Source organism: Parambassis ranga, unplaced genomic scaffold, assembly GCF_900634625.1.
Source record: "Parambassis ranga unplaced genomic scaffold, fParRan2.1 scaffold_125_arrow_ctg1, whole genome shotgun sequence".
In the NCBI taxonomy this organism is placed as follows: Eukaryota; Metazoa; Chordata; class Actinopteri; family Ambassidae; genus Parambassis; species Parambassis ranga.
Window position 1 is genome coordinate 1491 of NW_021144703.1, and position 16985 is coordinate 18475.

At 40.8% G+C, this 16985-nt stretch overlaps 1 protein-coding gene across 4 annotated transcripts; it reads right to left on the bottom strand.

Annotated features, from left to right (window-relative positions):
- Positions 1-473: 473 nt before the first annotated feature.
- On the bottom strand, positions 474-16635 carry LOC114429381 (apolipoprotein B-100-like). 4 transcript variants are annotated; one of them, XM_028398256.1, is made up of 31 exons: positions 16543-16603; positions 16148-16228; positions 15565-15776; positions 15234-15266; positions 14731-14843; positions 14491-14636; positions 14259-14406; positions 14007-14159; positions 13794-13918; positions 13599-13684; positions 13069-13513; positions 12839-12953; positions 12580-12726; positions 12288-12499; positions 12005-12200; positions 11726-11905; positions 11183-11386; positions 10918-11085; positions 10623-10828; positions 10288-10470; positions 10070-10200; positions 9772-9982; positions 9520-9692; positions 9228-9388; positions 9034-9143; positions 8574-8947; positions 2402-8392; positions 2196-2307; positions 2072-2095; positions 1767-1953; positions 474-1692 (listed from the first exon to the last, which is right to left on the bottom strand). In XM_028398256.1, the coding sequence occupies exons 3-31, from the start codon at positions 15617-15619 to the stop codon at positions 742-744; spliced, it is 11340 nt and encodes a 3779-aa protein (XP_028254057.1). In that variant the 5' UTR covers positions 15620-15776; positions 16148-16228; positions 16543-16603; the 3' UTR covers positions 474-741. The 4 variants fall into 4 exon arrangements, with proteins under 4 accessions (XP_028254057.1, XP_028254058.1, XP_028254056.1 ...); XM_028398257.1 differs by having other exon boundaries at positions 16535-16579; XM_028398255.1 differs by lacking the exon at positions 16148-16228 and having other exon boundaries at positions 16543-16635.
- Between the last annotated feature and the right edge of the window lie 350 nt (positions 16636-16985).

Below are 16985 nucleotides of genomic sequence, written 5' to 3' on the forward strand. Positions count from 1 at the left end.
AGAGTTGCTAGAATACAGTAAATATGTTCCTGTTGAAATGTGTTGAACATGTCAAAATAATAAACATTCTCAGTTTTAACATTTTAATAATTAGTTTTTTCTTATATTTATCTTTTACAATATTATAATGTTTGTGGAATTTAAATTTAATTTATAGGACGTACTTAATACTACTGATTTCGTTGTTCTCAGCTTGAGTAAAAAGTTAACTTAGACGGACAAAATTACAAAATACTAAAATTACAATCTGTCTAATTATAACTTCAGAACATGCACATTTATTGTGTATTAGCTGTTGTCATTGTGATGTAAAAGTGCAATAAAAGGTCCTACTTAATCAATGTTGTACATCTTCAGTCAATTTATAAAATTCTGTAAAAGTAAATTCAACTTTATTAATGCACTCTATGCTAAATGTGGATGTAAATTTAAAAACCCACACACACCAGGAAGTAGTAAATCAGAGACTCAAAGAACTGCATTAATGGTTTTATTAATGCTTGATGCCTTTGCAGTGAGTTACAATACTGTTGTGAGTTCAATTTTTGTACACAAAGAAGCATCTAAAATAAAATTACAAAGGTGTTTTCCTCAAACCCATTTTTTTAATATAAATATTGGTTATAGAGCTCATTACAAGCATGTGTTCTGAATGGAGGGTAGTGTTTCATAGGGACACAGTGCGTGAGTCTGTCTCACTGTGGGAAGTACACTGGAAGGTCAAGCTCAAACTTTCCTTCATTAAACTTTCATGTAGGCTTGAGCTTCCTCTGAAGCTTGCTGCAGGAAACCATAAACAGCACTATTGAACTGGTCTATCACATGAATGAACATGTCCATAAAGGACTCACATGCTCTGGTGAACTCCTCCATACTGAAGACAGGAAGTTTGTCAACTTCATTCTTAATGAATGTCACAAGGCTACGATAGAAGTCATTGACATTGATCAAAACTGCATCTAAATAGTCAGAATCAACAGAGTCAACAAACTCACGGGATTTCTCAACAACAGCCTTCAGGGTCTCATCGACTTTCATTAGCATTGTGTCAACACTCTCCATATTTTTCACAAAGTCCACCAGCCAATCAAAGATTTGTCTGTAAGCTGCTTTAACCTGATCTATGATCTGGCCTCCAGTGACTGCATCACCAACTGGCATTTGTAATTTCACACTGCTGATCTGCTCAATAAAAGTGTTATAATAGACCTCCATGTTCTCATAGATCATTTTGATGTATGTGTCAAGCATAGCAGCAACGCTGCTGGTCAGCTTCTTTAGGACCTCGGGCAGAGTGGCCATCTCATTAGACCCAGGTAGTTTAAACTGGGTCTCTTGTAAGAACTTGATGACAGCATCCAGGAAAGCCTGGACTGTTTTCTGGTACTGGACAATAGTATTCCTGAAGAGAACTGACAGCTGGCTCATCTGGGCATCATAGTTGACTGCAACGTTGTAGGCTTCACTGAGGAGTCTGGATGCAGAGTCTGTCAACATCTCAATTCTGCTTGTGATCTGGTATCTGTCAGCAAATGCTTTGAGTGATGAGAGGATTGAAGGGATTTTCATCTTGAGCTCTGAGACCATTGCTTTGGGTGCCTCCATGTTATAGGCAACCTGCAGGTTTATCGAATCAGCATCTTTTAGGGATGATCTTATGTCCAGTATGTCAACATCAACCTCTGGGGCAGACTGGAAGAAGAAAATATCTTATATTATCCATATATTTTTTATGTCTTCAAAAATGTGACATTAGCAATACTTACAGGATAACGGGCATAGACTCTTGCATTCATCTGAGATGGTGCTAAACCACTTAACCTAATGGCCAGGAAGCAACCAGATTGGGTAGATACAGTTGCAGTGATACTATCGCTGTGTGCAGCATAACCAAGGGCCAGGTTAGTGAAAGTGGGGCTAACGATGTTCACACTCATCCTGTGCTGAAAGGCACTGAAAAAGAGAGACAGCATCTCATGTTTACTACTTCTGAACCTATTATTTATTACACAGGAATTTGATGTGTGCACAAAGCAAATGAACATGTACAGAATATTGCATGTATTTTTACCTATCATCGGCTTGGCGTTTATTCCTAAGATGATGGGAGAAAACAACAATAAATTATAATTATAAACAATGAATACATAGTAGTAATATATAAAATATATTGTAAATCCCATAACGAATTTTACCTCGAAACTTGACCAATAACATGGTTTACATCCAGCGTCAGGTCAGCATGTGTCAGGACAACCTTGCTGATAATGTTCAAGGCATCATTCTTAAAGGATGCAGTAGTAGAAGCTATTGAAAAGAATGTCCCATGAGTTCTTTTAGTGCACAAGACGTCTTGCAACATAAAACCAGTGTATATGTTCATGGCTTTTCACCAACTCACCATCCATGTCGTATTCCAAGACCACAATAGGAGAGGTGGCAGAGGATTTAAAGATAGCTTTCAATTCAGGAGCGTCGCCCTCCATTTGAACATCCATGTTGGTGGTGTACAGTGGGCTCACAAACTTGGCATTAGTAGAGATCTTCTGCTTGGCAGCTGTCATCTCAGCAGTAGTCCTCTCAAAATAAGTCAAGTCACCCAGACTGTTTGGTTGAGAGATGTCAATCTCAACATCAGCCGTCAGAGAGGAGAAAGGTGCAAAGTCAATGGTAGCCTGAGCAACATGCTTTCCCTTAGTGGTGAAATCAAACAGGTTTGCTTCATTGTTGCCAGTGTACTTCAGCACTGCATAGACGCGGCTCATGGAAGCCTCAACTGCAAGATTTTCATTCACGTCCATGGCAATGACTTTGGTTGCACCATTGTTGAGTTTGGCATCAGCAATAACTTTGCAAGTGGAGCGCAGACCATCACTGTTCAGGTACATGTTAGCCTCATTATCCAGGATTCCTAGAAGTAGATAGTCTTCAAAGACTGCTCCATCCATGTTTCCTTTAAGGGATGACTCCATGGAAACATCCTCAAAGGTTCCTTCCAGCTTCAGACTGTGCTCTGCCTCTGCCTTTCCAACAGCCTTGATCATAGGAATGTTGACATCACCCTTCACCCTAAAGGTGGACTGGACATTTGGTTTAGTTTTGGTGTCTGCAAGCAGATTTTGGTTTGCTTGTAGGTTGAGTACAGGCAGGGCAATCTTTGCAACAGTAGCCACAGAGACAGCAGATTCCAGAGTCTCAGTGCTCATGCTGATGGTGCTGTCATGAGTGGCTTCAACGTGGAGGTTTTGGAGAGACAGGGAATTGGCTAGTTTGATTCCTCTCTTGGTAGTCAGACTGGTGGTGCCGTCAAGTTTGGCTCTCAGACTCTCATACACAGACGCTGTGGTAGCTCCCAGGCGGAACACAAGATCATCCTCAGTATACAGTCCAGCATTGACGTTCAGATTAATGAAGGCAGACTTGAAAGACATTTCTGTGATCAGATTACCCACAGAGGGAATCTGGATCAGACCCATCATATCAACAAGTGGGGCAGCCTGGCTTTTCTTGTACACAATCTTGGTATCCACATCAACAGACTGCTCAGTGGTAGTCAAAATGTTCTGCAGTCCGGTCTGCTCATACAAGTTGAAATCACTGACAGCTGGAGTGTGGAACGCAACAAAAGGCAGGTCAATCTCAGGAATGCTGATGGGATATTTCAGGAAATCCAGACTGGCCTCACTTTCCATAGCAACATAGATGCCAGCTTCATCCAAATTATTGTCAAGTGTTAAGTTATACAACATTTTGTACTGGTTAAGGCGGGTCAAAAGGATAGCGTTCATGTGTTGGCTGTCAGTATTGATGTTGGCTGTATAATCATTCTGCAGATCTATCTTAGCCGTCAGAGACTTGAAAAGATTGATCTTGCCATTTCCTTTGTTTTGGAATTCAAAGACAACCTCCATAGGGCGGGCGTTGATGTTGATTGCATTGGACAGGACTCCACTCACTGCACCATACAGTTCTGTGTCATGGTTTGCTTTCAGCTCAACTTTCAATTCATAAAGACTGCCAAGTCCAGATGCCACAAGAAGACTGTTCTTGACGATTGGTGCCTCTGCTTCATTGCGGACATTAAATTTGAAGTAGGAGAAGGTGCCAAATTCACCATCAATTTGCTGTTTCATCTTTAACATGGTAGAGTCTGTGTCACCAGAGAAAGTGAGGGTGGCAATGCTGGGAGTGAGTGAAAAATGGAACTTGCTGTTGTGGTTGCCGTTCTCAGCATTAAACTTTCCACTGCCTGAATTCTCAGCTGATACAGTGAAGGTGAGGCCATCTAGACGAACAATTGTTTTCTGGGTTACTTTAGCCTCACTTGTGATAGAGGCTATTGGAAGGTCCACAACATGGCTGTAAGTTGTATCAAGAGAGCCAGACATTCCCCCTTCCATTCCAATAAAAGCAATGTTCATAAGGGAAGCGGTGTAAGGTGCAGTGTTAACCTTGACTGCAGACTTTGTTTGGGCTTGGGCTGAAAGGCCATAGAAAGTTAATGATGCCTGATGTTCCAATTCAAGAGCAACATGGTTGAACTTAACAGTCTCTGCTAGGACAATGCGGCTCATTTTTGGGATTGCAATGCGAGCCGTGGTGTCAAGTTTGTAATTGAGAGCTTCATAACTTGGAGAAGTGCCCTGTGAAGTGAAAAATCCAGTGAACTGAGGCGTCAATGCATTTTCAGTGGAATTCTGGAACTCAGCTGATGTCTTGATGGCGTAAATGGGACTGTGGAATCTGATCTCGCCATAGAGTTTACCAAAACATGGAACCATGATATCACTTGGAATGGTTGGCAGCTTGAACTCAGGAACTTGAAGAGACTTAACAAGCTTTTCTACAGGAACTTGTGGGATGGTAGGGAATGAGATCTCAGGAAGAGTGATTTCAGGAAAGGTTATCTCAGGCATGGATGGAAGGTAGTTCAGAGTCAGGTCACCAAAGAAAGCGTCCACATTAAGCATTTTGACGTCAAAGTTTACAATGAACTCAATAAGTTCAATGATTCTCTGCTTGATGTCGTCAATGGAAATTGTGAAAGCTTTGATGTTGTAGCGGCTCAGGATTGTAAACTCTGGGATGTCAAGCTGTGTTGGGATTTCAAACTGCTCCAGTTTAGCAATACTGAATTTCATGGTAGGGACCTCAAGATCGGTAAGAGGAATGATGAAGGATGGCATGTCGATCTCAGCATTCCTTAGTTCTGTAAAGAGCCCATCAATGATCTGCTGAATCTCACTGATAATTTTTTGGTCAGGCAGCACATTCTTCAACGTCGCAACAACAACAGTGAAAAAATCAGTGGTGATGGTTATGGCCTCTCTGTAGCAATTGCACAAATAATCCACATAAAATGAAATCTCAGCTTTGATGTCAAAGTTTGTCATTTTTTCTTTTGCGGTTTCTGCAAAGCTCTTGAGGTTATTAAACACAACCTGATCAATCATATCCAAGAAAGTTTTCACCATTTCTGTAACTCTGGTTTCTCTTATGCTCTTCATAAAGTCTCGAACTGATGAGAACACCATGTTGACAAAGTCTTGTACTGCCTCATATTTCTGGGGAATTTCAAGGGTCTTGATAATTTCATTAAGGTAAACTGTGTACTCAGCAATAATTTGATTGAACTGATTTACAAAGTCATTGTAATCCAATGAATTCAGCTTCTGCACAGTTGTTTCAATGTACATGTTTAGTTGTTGAATTATGTCCTTTACCTCAGTTGTTTTCAGGTAGTTGATAGCACGCTGGAAGAACTGCATGAATTTGGCTGGAATGTCTGCATCCTTCACCATCTTGATTGCTGCTGTAATGGTTTCCTCAATTTTCCACTTCTTAAGGAGCTCCAATGCCTTTTCAAAAACAGCCTGAACCTTTTGGTCTGCTTCAAACTTTACAATCAGCTCTCTCATCTTGGCATAGAATGTGTTGATCTTGCCTAAGATGTCAAAATCCTGAATGTTTTCCCTTATATACGCAATTATATTGTTGAGAGTCTCTGTGGGAATCTTACTCACCAGTTCCTCAATGTAAACTTTGATGAAATTCTTCACCTCCGCAACAAATCTTTCTAAATCAAAGGTCTCAATCAGTAGTCTGATGTCCCCGATAAATGTCAGTACTTCAGCCTTAATTTCATACTTGGCATCTATGTCTTGTAGGAATGCAATGCTGCTGCCCTTCAAGTTTTCCAGGTCGATCTGATGGACCATCTGTCTTATGGTATCAATCACATACATAAACATTCCCTTGATGTCATACTCCTCATTAATGGCAGTCATCAGGTCTATGATCTTCTGAACAAAGGTTTCAGGGAAGGAGCTGCCAATCAAGTTTTGGATGTAAACTGTGAGATCAGCCAGTAGTCTCTCAACTGTAACCTTTAGATTTGTCAGAGAGGCCTCCACATCATCCATAGAGATGGCATACTTTTGGGTAAAGTCACTGAAATACTGCTTCAGCTGAGTTGCTCTTTCTTCTATCTTCATTTGAGCAACAAAGTCACTTATGAGCTGGGGAAGAGCCTCAAGTTTGGCTCTAATTTCCTCATTGTTGATAAAGTCTTGCAGTGTCTCTGCAACACGCACAATGAATCCTTTGATGCTTTCCAAGAAGACAGGCAGGTTTTCAATCAGAGGAAACTGAATTATATGGCTGTCAGTGTTTTTGTCATACTTGAGGAAGCCAGAGATGGTGAACTCTTGGTTGTCAGTGGAGGCTGTGTTGATGATGTTTGTAAGGACCGTGCCAGAAACCTCAATTCCAGTTCTCTCATCAGTGTTGTAAACTTCGATGTCCTGATTAAAGACATGATCATTCATTTTAGACTTCATTTTATAGCTGCTCTTCTGCTCTTGGAGTGACAGAACAGTGTCCATCTTGTTGTCAAATATGGTTTCAAGGGCAAAACCATTATTCAGCTGCTGGGTTACTGATGCTCTGTACTCATGAGAGCTGGCAAAAGCCAGAGGTTGTGCTCTAAGAAGGAGTTTGCCATAGAGCTGGGCACTGTGCTTTCCATACAAGGTCATGTCTCCATCCCCATTGAAGATGGCATCAAGGTTGAAATCAAAAGGAACAATGCTGCAGCGGATGGTGTGGTCAAAGCGCATTGGCTGTGAGTTAAAGCGGGCATCATTGCTGAACTTGGCAGCAAGACCGATAACTTCAAGTTCAGTGTTATGGCTCATGTGACTTCCAAAGAGTTTTCCAGTGGTACTGCACTTTGCATTAGCACTCATGTCAGCATAAGTGATCTGATAGGTGTGCTTGATTTCCTCCTCACCATACACAGCCTTCAGGCTTCCAGTCAGATCGATCTTGTAAAGCTCTGCCTGCAGCTGTGCCTCATTAATGAAGTCGGCAGCAAGAAGTTTCAAGTTGTTCTTTACATTTGCAGAAGCGGTGTAAGGTTTAAGGTCAAAGGTGATATCATGAGTATAGGAGGCATACTCGCTTGCAATGGCCTCAGCCTTTGAGTTAAAGTCAAGGCTGGAGAGAGTAATGGTCAGAGTGTTGCCATTATCTACCTTGATATCATGCATTGCTGCCTTGTTGGTAATGGACAGAGTAGCCCTTGTAGCATCAAGTCCAGCATTGAATGTGTTTTCATAGGACAGGGGGCTCTGGAGGGTAGTCGTTCCACTTGTGGTCAAACCATCTCTGCTCATTCTCAGTGTGGCCTTGTGAATAGCCTCATTTTCAAGAAACTTCACGTTGGCATTGCTGTTTACATCCAGACCATTGACATCAAGAGAGGCAGTCAGCAGAGAGTAAACGCGGTTTTCGGAGTGGTCAGCGTTGGTCTCCATTCTCATGATGACTTCACTAGAACCAGCTGAGGCTTCAGCCTGGTTGCGGATCTTCATTCCAAGAGCAAAAGCATTTGCATCGCATTTCAGTGACAGCTTGCTGTCTTTGAAGGAAACCTCACCAACATGTGTGAAAGCGTCTTCAAATGCATTTGTTCTGGACTCAACTGAGAATTCACCATTGGCCAAGGATGCAGAAATTACATTCTTTGCCTTAATAATTGTGGAGTCAAACTGAACAGTAGAATCAATCTTTGCTTCTGGCCTGAATGGGAAAATTATAAATGACTGAGTTGACATGGTCTTGCCATAGATGGGTCCAGCCTGAAACATCCCTTCAAAGTTGCTGTCAGCAGACATTTCCTCAGTGTTGATTCCCGTCATGCTGGTGTGCTCTAGAACGACTTTGAGACCAAATGGACTTGTGGCTTCTATCTTGCTGCTTGACTTCAAGTTGATTTTGTCTGTGATGGTGGCATCCTCAACAATGCTAATACTGGCATCCATGAATTTATGGGAAAATGAGCTTTTCAGATTGGCCTTGATTGAGTCAGTGTTTGCCAACAGTCCAGATCCTAAATGTAAAACAAAAGAAGACATAATTGAATGTTGTGAGTGACTTGAGAGTAAGGAGAAAGCTACAACTTTAAAATTGTCAACAAAAACAGCACCACGTGTAACGTTGCCTATGAATTCATAATTATGTTGATAACAGATCCTGGATTTAATAACAATCTTTGCAACAAAACACTCTACCTTCAATCCCAAATGAGAGAACATCAACTGGGGAGGTTCCTTTGACAAGAACCTTAGCAGAATAGCTAGAAGATTCCTCAAGATCTTTGCCAGCAGAAATTGAGGCATCCATGTCATATAAGTTGCTTCGCATCTGACTAGAAACCTCTGCTTTGCCAAAGAGAGGAACAGACAGAGTGAAGCTTTCAGGTACAAAGAGCTCTGGGATTGGAATCTCCATCGAAACGATTTCCAGACCAAACTGGGGCATAGAGAAACTTGGAGTGGTCAAAACTGGTGGGAAGTTAAGCTCCTCAGTTGATTTTCCTCCAAGAGGCAGAGGAATAGTAATGGTGAAACGCTCATTGTTGAATCGATAGATTGTGTTGGCCTCACTGTTAAAGAAAGAAACACAAGTAAATATGTAAGCTTTTTGAAGAAAAAAAGGACTATATATTTTCTAGGGGTTGTTGAAACTTACATGTTTAAGAACAGTGTCTCTGGCAGGGAAATCTCAGGGATGTCAGGCATTCTGAAGTTCTGAATGTAAGGCAAATCATCACCATACTTGTCCATGTAGTTGTTTGCTGCCTAAAAAAGAGCATACAACCAGTGTTGATGCATGATTCACAGTTTTAACAGGAAAAACCAAAATAATTGTGCAAAGGTTTATACCTCCACAAACTTCTTGAAGATGTGACGGGCTTTCATGTCTGTCTGTCCCACTTGCATGTCAAGAAGCTCATTGCCATACTTCTCAATAAAGTCAGCATTAGGCCAGCTAGCGGTCTTAGTGTTCAGATCAGACTTGACATCCATCTCAATCTTGCTGCCATCTGGAACAAAAGGCAGCATTAAATTTTATTTAAGCCATGAACAGATGCATATACTGCAAATATTTCCAGCTTTAGGATGTGACCAGGTTTTACATGCACAAGAGACAAGATGTGAAAGAAAAAGAAATTACCATATTTCATTCCAATCGTTTGCTCTGAAGTGGCATCCATGACCTTTATTTCACTCTTCAGCTCCAGTTCCAGTTTTTCCTCACGTTTCATGTTGGCTGTGACAGTGGCATCAGCACTGATTGCAGGGACCAGGAGTTGGACTTGCAGCATACCTTCCTTCATGTCTTTCATACTGAAAGATTAGGCAGTTAGTCAGCTTAGTCTGTATCATGAATGCAACATTAATGTAATTTCATATGTTGATTCCTTACTTGGCACGGCCAACCAGGGAGAGCTGAGGAATGTTCTTGTTTATAAAGTCAAGAGAGATGGAGTGAGTTCCTTTGCCCTTAGTGCTTCCATCAATAACGCCCAGCCTCAATCCGGCCTCCACGTCATAGTCAGGGATCTGGATGTCGGCTGTGATAATGTTCTTCCTTCTGTTGTACTTCAGGACTGCTCTGGCTTCAGTGGGCTCTGCACCTATGTTTGACCAATCAATCAAATAACTTTTAATGTAAGTCTAAATTGAGCAGTGAAAAAATGTAAAATGCCAATTTCATATATTACCGTCAGCCTTCAGGACAAACTTTACAGAGTCAACTTTCTGTCGTCCCTCATCCCCCTCCTTGAGGAGCTCATAAGCCAGAGTGGCAGTGTACTCAGCAACTTCACCAGTTGGGTGGAGCTCCACAAAGAATCTGTGAAGTTAATAAAGAATATTTCTCTGTTAGATCATTTAGTATGAGAAAGTTTTATATGCTGGTTGTTCAGAATGTCTGACTCACTGGCTGTTTCCTGTGAAGGGGAAGTATGGGGCTGTCTCCTGAAAGAAGGCATCAGTGTACTGGAGGCCTGTGCAGTATTTCATTCCCGCAAAGACTGGTGTGCACTCAGTAACATCAACTCTGTCCATCAGCATGGGCGGGATGGCCTTAACTTCTGACCCAGTCACTGCCACCAGGGTGTTTCTGTATGTAAAAGTAAACAATGTAAAAAAAACAAACACATTCACTTGATCTGAAGCTGTTATTTTAACTATTCCTCATCAAACCACACATTTATCTTTATACAACTAACATAAAGTGGCTAATCAGTCAGAGAAAGTTATACTTTGGCTTACGTCATTTTGATTAGTTTTGTTGGACTCGTTAGAGCAGGGATGGTCAGCTTGACATTGTCACGTTCAATGGAAATCTTGGCTCTGAGTCTGCTCTCATGGAAAATGTTGGTGTGCATCTCCAGTCCAGAGTTGACATACTCAGGGATGTGGGAGCCAATCTGAGTTACAAACTCGATTCCAGCCGAGGGCATGAAGCTCACTTCACTCTGTGAGGGAAAATAGAAGGTAAACAGTTTGGTTTGTATCTAGAAAAAGGTTACAGTTTGGTATTATAACTGAATTTATAAATATTTACCATGTCACGAGCCATCTTAAGTCCACCCTTGATACCAGGAGTGAAAGTACCAGACAAAGCAATCCTCAGAGGCACACCAGTGACGGTGGGCAGGAAGAATTCATTGTCCATGAAGATGTAGTGGGCGAACAATGTGTTGTCAGTCTCAGTCATCAGTGCCTTGATTAGCTGTGGAAAATAACATAGACAGGAAATTTAAACAATGAGCAAAGGATTTCTAAATGAATCCATTGTTTAATTCTAAGCTCTTTTAAAAACATCTTACATCACTTGGGAACATCTTAAACATGCTGTCGAACATCATGGCAGCAGAGTAGGCCATCTCATCCATTTCATTGGTCTTCAGATATCCCAGCTCATTTCCCAAAAGTCTCAGGTAAACCATCGCCTCGGGAGACTCTGCAGACTTTAGGTCCCTCACCAGTTTGTTGAGGTTGCGTCCAACCTCCCTCATCAGATTCTGAGAGGTCTAAATAAGGATATGCACCAGTTATTCAAAAACCATTCCCTTCATGGAAAAGATGATCATAAAACATTTTTGAATCAAGCATACAAAGCAATATTATCCCCAATGTATTCATGTATATAGGTATTCTATCCAATATACTTTGATATGACTACTTATTTCAGAACATAATGCTGCAAAGACAGTCAAAACTGCTGGTGTCATTACATAGTTTGACCAGCAGAGGGCATCCTTTACTATCTGGAGACATCAGTCAACAGTCAGTATTGTTTTACCCTCTACAATCAGTATTTGTATTTTTAAATTTGGCTTGTCATTTACAAAGCAGACTGCTGTGAGTACCTGTCTCTTCATCCTGTTCCTCTTCAGATCAGGCACTATGTTCTGCAGGATCTCATTGACTGTTGTTGGCAGGTTGTCGGACACAAAGTACATGGTCTTCATGACAGTGTCGGGGAAGAATCCATTCTCTCCAAACAGAGCATCGACTGTTGGCTCAAATCCTTTGCCCTCCATGCCAACCTGCAAAAGTGGCACATTTTCAGTGTCACTGACTTAACTTAACTGAAACATTATTGCAAGACACAACTGAGGTTTGAAACTATAACTCAAAATGTTTACCTCCATCATGTCAATGTGAAAGCCAAAAGCCTTCAGTGTCATTTCAAGCATGACCTCCTTGGGCAGGTAGCTGGCACCCTCAAAAATCATGTTGCCCTCCAAAGACCCGATCTTGTAGTTGCGAGAAAACTTGGTGGGGTCCATAATGGGCCCAATCTCATTACCCTGAATGGCATCCAGAATCTTCTGTCTCAGCCTGTAGGAAAGGAAAACATTCAGGTAAACCATACCACATGTATTGATCAAGTCACAACACACTTACACTTTTTAGTTTTTCACTTACTCCTGAGTTTCTGGACCAGTTGTGGACAAAATGTTGGTCATGTGAGAGATGATGAAGCTCTTAACTTGTTGATCCTGCTCATTGGGCAAGGCATTTGCCAGCTGGGTCAGTTCACTTGGCTGGGGATCCTTCATCAGTACCAGGTATGCAGCAATACGCTTTTGTGTGGGGCTGGCATTGTTCAAAAGAACCTGCATCAACACCTCTCTGCCCTGTGAACAAATAACGCAGATAAAATGAGCATGCAGGTGAAATTATTACAAAAATCTCTCTGACCGATTATTTGTCTTACCTCCTCAGGGACAGGAGTCAGCCTGAAGACTTGGATTGCAGACTGCTGCACAGCCAGGGAAGCTGCAGGTTGGTTCACACACTGGATCACAGCAGCTCTGAGAGCAGGACTAAAAGGTATCACAGCTGGAGCCATGTTTCCAACAACCTAAGAGAAAAAGTGAAGGAATCACTTGTCATTTTTTCATCTAAAATCATGCATATCTCAGCACATGTTATACTTTTAATTTCTATTTTTAGTGATGAGGTCAGATGCCTACCCTCAGGGTCATGAAGGTGTTGTCGTTGTCTCCAGAGCAGTCACCCAGCTGGGCAGCCATGAACTCAGCAACAGAGAGAATCTCAGGAATAATTTTTCCTTCTACTTTGTAAAACCTGTTTAAGATTAAAAATACTCAATCAACCATGTGCAACATACTTTACAGAGAGAAATGTCCAAGTGAATATATTGCAACACCCTCCTTGATAGACTCCTGATAGCAAAACTTACCTCTTGACAACATTGCTCAGGGCATACATGATGGGCTTGCTGGACTTGTATTTGGCCATCTGGAGCATGTCATTGATCAGGAGGGCAGAAGGATTGGACATGAGTCCCATGGCAAAGACAGTAGCGTCAACCTCAAGGCCGGTACTCTCAAAGGTCCTGAGGATCTGCATGATGGCACTGCTGCACTCAGGGGTTCCACACTGGGCCAGGACCTGATAGGTCAGGACGCGGGACACAGCAAGAGCCTCGGGAATAGCAGGAGTCAGGGTCTCAGTCTTCATTCCACGGACCATGGAGACAAGCTTGTGGAAGAGGTGAGCCCTCTTCTCACCTTCGGTCTCGGGCAGAGCATCAAGTTCCCTCAGAAGACTCAGAGCTGCATCTTTGTCCTGGACAACACTCTTGTCCTCAACGGCCTCCATGTAAAGATCTTTGACAATGTCACCTTGATACACGAACAAGGAGGTCATGATGAGTCTTTAGAATCTACATTTATAATCAAAGTAATGCAAATTACACAAAATGCTTACTGGTGTCAAACACTCTGTCGTTATGAGGAGAAACCTGAACCAGAGTCAGTTCCTGCTTTCCAATGTTGGTAACTCCATATTCTCCTCTGTAGGTAAGTAGACAATAACGTGTTAAAATACCACAAACATGCTGTCTAAAGCAGAACACTTAGGACAGCACTAACAATAGTCTAGTTAGTACAAGGGTTGACTTACTTGTGTGAGAAAGGAATGAGAATGTGGTTCTCAGTGCAGGAGCCAGAGGTCATGTGCTTTTTCTCATTGTCAAACTTGTAGTTGCATGTTTGGGTGCTTCTGATCAGCTGAGCAAGAGGGTAGTGCTGAAAATAGATCATTATGTTAGCAATGTGCATCATTTCTAAATTATATACAGTCAACAGGTTTGACAAAGTCCTTTTATTGTCTTACCATGCCAGTGATGAGTGCCAGTGGGCTGGTGTGATCCCGCATTGGGACAAACTTGTCACATCTGGACAGATCTCTGGTCAGGCTGATGTCAGTTGCGATATCCTCCCTGGCGTTGACAGAGTAATAGGTCCTGCACTTGCCGTGAATGGTGGGCTAAGAGGAAGATGGAAGGAGCATAAAATAATTGATGTACTGGAAACACATGATATCAAAATATCATAAACCATGCTTTGATATCAGGATTTTTTGTACCATATTCTTGTTCTTGTCTTCTTCCAGCAGAGGCACAGCCAGTGCAGAGATGATACCCCTCTTGATGTTCAGGATAGTTGTGGTTTCACCATCCTCAGGGTACAGCTTCACATTGTACACACCCTCAACCACAACCTTCAGAGGATACCTAAAAGAATATGTTTGATGTTTAAACCTCAGCCCACTCTCTCCTAAAGTCAAAGACAGTTGAAGTTGTCACGGATTAACAGACCTCTCCATTTCAGCAGCAAAGGCATCAGAGCTGGGGGCAGGACCAAACACAGAGTTACCATCTGCGTCCATGTCGACCACCTCGCTCAGCGTGCAGCCTGTGGTGCGAACGATGAAACTACAAGTCTGAGGCACCTCAATTTCAACCTGTGATAAAAGATGTAAATGTTTTATTATCTTAATCTCTGAGATACATTTAATGAAAAAAAAGAAGAACTGTTATAAAACATGCTTCACACACCGTGCAGGTGGCTTTGGGTCCGTTCTTGAGCTGTGAGGCTCCATTGATGGCATTCAAAGATTCGGCTTCATATTTGTATTCGTATTTGTGCAGGGTCTTGTACCTTTGGGCCACTGAAAAGAAAGAAAAGAGGATGAAGCAATAAAAAAGTTAGCATAAAAGGCATGAAGTCATTGTTTAATTGTTTTCACAAAATAATTGTAACTGTGGCTATAATAAACAAATGTGTCTAATCTTTTAAAAGCAAACATAAAACTACATAACTTACATATTTATCTCAAATTACACAAAATGTAAATTTTATATTCAAATTTGGCAACATTTTTTTTAACATAAACAAAAGAGGATTTACAGTACATGGGAACCCATAGTGCAGATGTAATTATAGTGTTATAGGTAACACTGGTTAGGTATACTGTATTACATATAATTAAAGGGTGGATGTGACTTGTGAGTGTATTATAAAAAAAATAGATTTTTAAAAACAAAACGCAATAACTTACACAGGCAGGATGGTTGATCATCATCTTGGGCAACTGTTCAGAAAAAAACAGATTTAGTTTTTAGTAAATCTAATGCACTTGGAAACATGTATTTAAAGCAACAATCTGTAAAATCAGTCAAATCATCTATTAAATAAAATAAAATATACACTTATAGGTTCTTTAATTATTTTTGTTGCATGGCTTCTATTCAAATTATTTCATAAAGTCTGGTTATGTTTATTATAACTACACTGAAATGCTTTTAAAATACAGCATAATGTAGAATTTATAAGGCATTATGCTGTTTAAATATTGTAAAAAAACCAAGAAGATTCTGTAAACTACTCACAAGCCAAGGCAGATGTGCTGAGGAGCAGCAAAAGGCAGAGCTTTGAGTCCCCCATGATGGGTTCGTTGAAGCTCTCTCCCTTTGGGGTTGGCGAGTACTCTGAGGAGACTGACTCCTCAGCTTCAGCTGGAGTCTTTTATACCCTCAGCTGAGCTCTGAGGACAGGGAGGCACAGACAGTGGCTTCGAACGCTCAAAGTCCACCCAACCCTTCTGTGTGGAGGGACAAAGGCAAAAGGTTCGACAAGATACTCACAGATCAAGGCACACACTTACAAAACTGTTAATTACATTAGCAAAAAACACTAACTGAATTAAAGATGCATTGCTTCTATTTTTAAATGTTCATTTTTAATATGCATAGGTCAACCCTATTTAAATATATGGCTTTATTGGCTTTATTATAATGCAACTGTATAAAATTCTGTCCAAATAATTACACACATTGATTTTATTGTTTGTGTTTTTGTATTCATAACACTGCAGGATAATAACCCAGGATCCATAAATTACATTTATCAAATATTATACATTTTTTTGCACTACTTTTGCAGTTAAAATATTAAGTCAGTCTTTACACTTACATGGCCTGTTTGAATTAGGTCACTGATAGACACTCATTAGTGATCACTGAGTGATCAACACATGCTCCCAACACAAAGTCCCTTTACATGAAAAAAAAAGGTGATTAACTTATTGGCTGCTTTGTCCATTGACGACATTGACCAAACAACAAAGTGACAAAAAGTGTTTTTTTCTCAGTGATATGTGACAAGTAATATGACAAGTGTTGAATTAGTCCTTGAGTGTTGTTGTGGTCATTTTATGCAGCGGTTTAGTGCGCGTTGATATCATCACTTTACACAAAAATAATATTTTTATTATTTTAGTTTACCACACGTTTGATTTTTAAAAATAGGATCACTGCTAATCTATCTTACAGTAAATATAATTGTAGTCATAATACTCACAGCAGTACCTTGTGATAGAGATAGATGCCTGTTGTTCTGCTTCCACGGCCCAAAATGATCACAAGGGAAACATTTGCGAAACTTACATTTGGGGTTAGCTGTTGAACTTTGATTTACAAAGTTTCAAAGGTACAGGCTGAATTCGATTTGTTGTTTGAATAGTTGAGCTTGTGGCTGGAACATGAACATGGTTAATAATAATTAAACAGCAATAACCTTGGATAGGCAAAAACTTTTACATGTATTAGATTTGCTCTTTGATGTATGTCATTACAACTTTTGAGAGAACACATTTTTTTTTATAAAATGTAGGTTCTGTTTTTGCACATTGACCACAGAATGTGAATGTTGTGTAATGGCATTTTGCAATTCATCCTGATCAGTAAAAAGTTTGTTAAATGCTGCTGTTTGCACTGACGGACGTGTACACAGATAGAGTCCAAAGGGGCTC